At 37.3% G+C, this 5,446-nt stretch overlaps 1 protein-coding gene across 1 annotated transcript in view; it reads right to left on the minus strand.

Annotated features, from left to right (window-relative positions):
* The window catches only part of CCDC158 (coiled-coil domain containing 158), an 85,257-nt gene that overhangs the window by 64,915 nt on the left and 14,896 nt on the right, over positions 1-5,446 (minus strand). Inside the window, exon 3 of the mRNA XM_023530854.1 lies at positions 4,476-4,615. Within this exon, the coding sequence (XP_023386622.1) occupies positions 4,476-4,545 (70 nt within the window). The 5' untranslated portion in view covers positions 4,546-4,615. The remainder of the gene's footprint in view (positions 1-4,475; positions 4,616-5,446) is intronic.

Genomic DNA, 5,446 nt, shown 5'->3' on the forward strand with positions numbered 1-5,446 from the left:
GAGAGGAGCACACAGCAAAAAGGAGAAGCAGATGAAGAAGGAGGAAGGAATTTTATTTGATAGTGATCAAGTGATACTTGAGCTGAATGAGGCTTAAAAGCCTGATGTATTGTACTTCAAGATGATTAAGAATTAACTAGTCTGGAGGACAGAAGAAGAGAAAGGGCATTCTGGGCAGTGGAACCACAATTATTGGCGAGGAGGCTTGACACAATATGGTGAAAGCAAAGTGGTGGCCACATACAAGAATGGAAACAGGATGAATCATGAAGGACCTTGTAGTCATGCCAAGGAGTTTGAATTTCATCTAGAAAGCTCTGGAGAATCATTAAAGGATGTGAAATTGGAGGGCAGGGGTAATATAACTAGGTTTGTGTTTTGAAAAGGCTCTCTGTCTTTGGTATGGAGAATGCATTGATGGGGATAAAGCTGAAGGCAAAGAATCCAAGTAGGAGAAGGCTTTCAACAATGCAGGCAAGAAATGGCAAGGGTGTGTGCCCTAAAGTAAAAGCAGTGGTGATTCACACAGGACTTGAGAAATATATGTGGAAAGTAAGAGAGAGGAAGGTGTTAAGGATTTCTTTAGGGGTTTGCGCTTCAGCAACATCCAAGTAATGATGTTTGATTTGTGAACACTGTACATGGATTGAAGTTCAGAGGTGTGTTTTGCTTCAGAGATTAGGATTTGGGAATCAATAGCCTGTGAGTTCTAGTGAATCTTTAGAGTCAATGAGATCATCTAGGGGCAATGCACAGAATGAAGAGAGAGAGGATCAAAAAGGGTGCTTAAGGAAATATCAATATTTAAAGGAAAGACAAAGGACATAAAACCCAGGAAGATTCACAGAAGTCCCACAAAGATTTTAGAGCATTTGCTTGGACTGAGAGACAGAGATAATGAGAGATGAAAAGACGCCTTTCTATCAGCAGACTGAGAAAAACACTCAGCTGCAAATATATACTACCTTTCATGCAAAAGAAAGGACTCAAAGTCAGACCCAACAGTCGAAAGGATGAAGTCAAGAACCATGGAAAATTATTCCCAGGCCTGAGTCCTCATCAAAGAATGGTCAATCTGTGCCCAGGTGGATTTCAGAATTGTGATGGACATATGTGCTTCCTGTTTCCTGTTTTTTGAATAGCATTGAGGATAGTGGTTATCCTGTGCCTGCCTACCACTGAATATTAGGCATCACAGGTCTTTAGATTAAGAGGAACTCAAGGAGCTGTATTTAAGTAATTAAAATTAAAGAGTTTCCTCCAAACTGAATCTCATTGAGATAAAGAGATTCTGGCCTTTGAGTAATGCTGTAATGGGATCAGACTGTTAAGGGCCTTCTTGAGAGAGAGTCAATATATTCTATGTGAGAGAGATGTAAATAATTTTTGACTTAGATATGATAATGTAGTGATGTAGGACACTTATTCTAAGGAGATACGTTTGGGTTTTGAGGCAAGAATCATGATGCATTCAATTTCAGCAAAATGAAATATAAATTGTAGGTATAGAGATAAAGGAAATATAATAAAATTTTGACAACTAGTGCATCCAGGTAAATAGTATTCAGGTATTCAATGTACTATTTTTTCAATTTTTCTACCATTTTGGAAAATTTCAAACCAAATGTTGGGACGAAAGAGTTCACTGGATTTAGCAAAAGACGGGGAAGGAGGGGAAGAGGAGGAGGAGGAGATCTAGTCACCTTAGCCAGAGTGAATGGATGGTAAAGATATGAAGATAGTGAATACAGACTTGTCTCTCAGAAGGCATAGCTATGAAGGAAAGAAGAGATAAAGAAAACATAGGTTGAAGGAAAGATTTTGTTGTTTGAGTTTTTGTTATATTTATGTGTTAGTGTTTTTAGGTCAGGAGAGATTTAGCATGGTTATATTGATGGATATGTGCAACTGGAGAGAAGGAGACTGAAGATATTGAAATGAGTGGGGTCAAAGATTTTGCAGAGATTCTGGAGCCAAATCTCTGAGGAGGTGCTAGAGGTTTTGAGAAATGAAGCATGGGTAGCAAATTAAGAAGCTGCCTCCTCCATTGATCTAGAAAGGAAAGAGGCATGGCTTGTGAAAAACAGTGGATCTTAGGGGCAAGATATGAGAAAGTACGAGAATAACAGCCTAATTATTTTATTATCTCCAGCAAATAGGAAATGGTGTTATCTGAAAGTAAGGAAGAAGGTGGGAGGGTAAGGGAATAGAGAATGGTATAATTTTGAAATAAGTATTGTGGGAAAATGGAAGAGAACTGGTTAAAATCAAGAGAAAGATTCCTCAGTGACAAATTGGTGGAAAATCTACATTTGTGTCTTTTTCTCTAGCAGAATCTTCCGGCAGCCCAGTACAAAAATGGAGAAGACAGTCTGTCTGATAAGGACTGGGGTTTTCCTGTAAGAGAGCAATGGAAGAATAAGAGAAAAAGGAAGTTTAGGATATTGACAAGTGATTGGCTGGAATAATGAATGACACAAAAGAAAATGAAGATAGGAAGAGGTTGGTAATTTAGGAGAAAATGGAAGAATCTAGAGCCATTGTTCTCAACCTTTGTCATAAATCAGAATCACCTAGAGAGCTTTAAATAAAAACAGTGGTGCCCGAGCCCCATTCCAGACCCACCGAATCAGAATCTCCACATGCATCAGAGCCACTTCAACGTGTAAAAATATCAGTGACTCTGACATGGGGTCATGGTTGAGAACCACTCCCTGCAAGAGGCAGAAAAATAGGCTTTTGAGAGTGCCAGAAGACAGAAGACTGGATATCAGCAGTCCAACAGTTTTTGGTAATAAGATCCAAGCAAGACAGGGGAGTAGGTAGCTAGAGTAAAGGTCAAAAAAAGAACTAGAAAGGCGAAAAAGGTGAGTGTAACATTTTAATGGATCATCTATGAGGACAGTGACTTCACAGGGTGATGATGTCCATGAGGAGGGAGGGACAGCCTGTGAACTAAGTGCCAGTGCTCATGCTGTGTTATGAGGGATAGAGTGTAAATGGAGAGATGAACTAGTGGAAGCAGGCAGGATTGATGCATATAGTACAGTAGAGGTGACAATGTCTTAAGATGGCATGAGCATCCTAAGCAGTAGAAGATTTTACAAAATAAGGGTGCTAAAATAAAGGTTTTTAAGCAGATCAGTAAGACAACAGATCTGTACAGGCATACTCAGAGATACTGCAGTTAAGTCACATACCACCACAATAAAGTGAATATTGCAATAAAGCAAGTCACACGAACTTTTTGGTTTCCCAGTATATATAAAAGTTATGTTTACACCATACTGTAGTTTATTAAGTGTGCAATAGCATTATATTTAAAAAAAGTACATACCTTAAGTTAAAAATACTTTATTGCTAAAACCGCTAACCATCACCTGAACCTATTGATGGTGTTGATAGACTTGCTTGATGCAGGATTCCCATAGATTTTCAATTTGTAAAAAAAAAAAAAAAAAAAAAGCAATATCTACAAAGCGCAATTAAACGAGGTATGCCTGTAATTGAGAATAAACTCTGGATGCATTCTTTTAGATGAGAGGATGACAGATAAAACAGAGAAAGCAGTTGGGATTGTGCAGGTACGTCATTTTCCTGACAGCCAGAAAATCCGTTCTCTCTTGTTCTCCTGTGTGTTGTGTGATCTACTTTCCCAGGCTCCTTTCCCAATTCTTTTCCTGGTCAGGTTTACAGTGGGAGGTGCTGGCAGAAAGACCAAAAGGCAGGAGGAGAGAAGCTAGGATATTGCTCCCCATCGTTTGTTTCTGATGGGCTTCACACGGGTGGCTTCTGCTCCCTGCAGGCGGCCCTCTCTGTGGTTTTAGCTCCTGCTTCTATGCCCTGACAACAGTTCCTTTTCTCATGGTCCTTCTAGCTCACTGCACTAGTTCATCTCTGGGTTGTCTCATCCCGTTAGGCTTCTTCTCATCTCTTTAACACCCTTGTTACCTATTCCCGGTATTAAGTTCCACCCATTTGTTTTCCTGACTACTATCTTTTGATTGAAATAATTTCAGTCAGAGGTGATGGGGGCCTGAACTAGGATAATAGTAATGGGAATGGAGAGGGAAAATGATTTCAAGAGACATTTCTGAGAGTAGAAGGAACAGGACTTAGCACCTGATTGAGTGTGAGGGTGGATAAGGGAAAAGAAGTCAGAATGATAGGGAATTCTAGCTTAGAGTGGACGAAGGGAGAGAAGGTATTTAGGGAAACATGGATTGTGTCAAAGTGCCTCAACATGAAAACAATTTTAAGCCAAAAAAAGTAATGTAAATATATGCTAGAAAACAGGTATGCTATTTTTAAAAGACTAAACAGTTTCTCAAAAAGTAGAATTTTAAACAATATTCATGGCAAAGTCTGTGCCCTGCACAGTTAAAACCAAAACATACTAAAAATAGCAGCTTGAATATTAGGAAAACTCCTTAATTCTAATTTTTTTCTCATTTTGTTTTATAAAGAAAACATACCTCCATTGGATGTGATGCCACCACCTGATAAAAGATCTTCATTATTTGATTCACAAGGTTTTTGTTCCATATTAAATACTGCTACCTCTTCTTAGAGATCTTAAAATATAAATGCTTCCCTATTTGGTTCTTTTAGTTATCTACAAAAGACAGGAATTCAATCTTTAATAACAAGATATTATGTGGAAAAATTTCATTAAAAAGAAACTGATTGTTCATATTTAAATTTTAATAATTTTCACAGGAAAATATTAATACAGAAATATTTTATTATTATATACAATTAATAAGTGAATAGAATCTTATGATAAAAATTATTGACCTAATGGCCAGCTGACTTATTAAAGACAACCTGAAAATAAAAAGTAATATAACAAATGTTTTATTTGTTATAATTAACACTGATTTGGCACAAAGTTTTTTCTTTTCTTAAGTCTCTCTCATAAAGTTACATTGTCAAACAACAGAAGAAAATATCTTTTCAGTAAAAAAATGTCACAGATTAGTAAAAAAAATAATAATAATAAAAAATCACAAATCAGCAAACCAGAAATCATTAATAAAAGTTGAAAAACTTCTTTGATATCAAATAGTGCTCATAATTTTAGATTAGGCCAAGAGGGGACGTCTGGGTTTAGAGAACAATGATGATGACCTGATTCAAAATCTCCCCTTCAGCCTCTGAAAACAACCATAAAATCAATAAGGAAAACAAATAAATAAAACCACATAAACTCCACACCTTTAGCATCCTTAGAAGACAGAAAATACTACAACCTTCAAATTATGTATAAGCAAAGGGGACAAGGTATTAAAGGGAAAGGAGGAAATGAGGCGAAAATTCATGAACCTGAAGAAACAAAATGAAGCAAGATATGCCAACTCTCCTTCTATGCCTCCTGCTCCAACACCACCACCATCCATGAAAGAAACTACCTGGAAGAAGACACTCTCAAACTAGGAATCCTGTT

This window comes from Pteropus vampyrus, unplaced genomic scaffold (assembly GCF_000151845.1).
Source record: "Pteropus vampyrus isolate Shadow unplaced genomic scaffold, Pvam_2.0 Scaffold56, whole genome shotgun sequence".
NCBI lineage: Eukaryota > Metazoa > Chordata > Mammalia > Chiroptera > Pteropodidae > Pteropus > Pteropus vampyrus.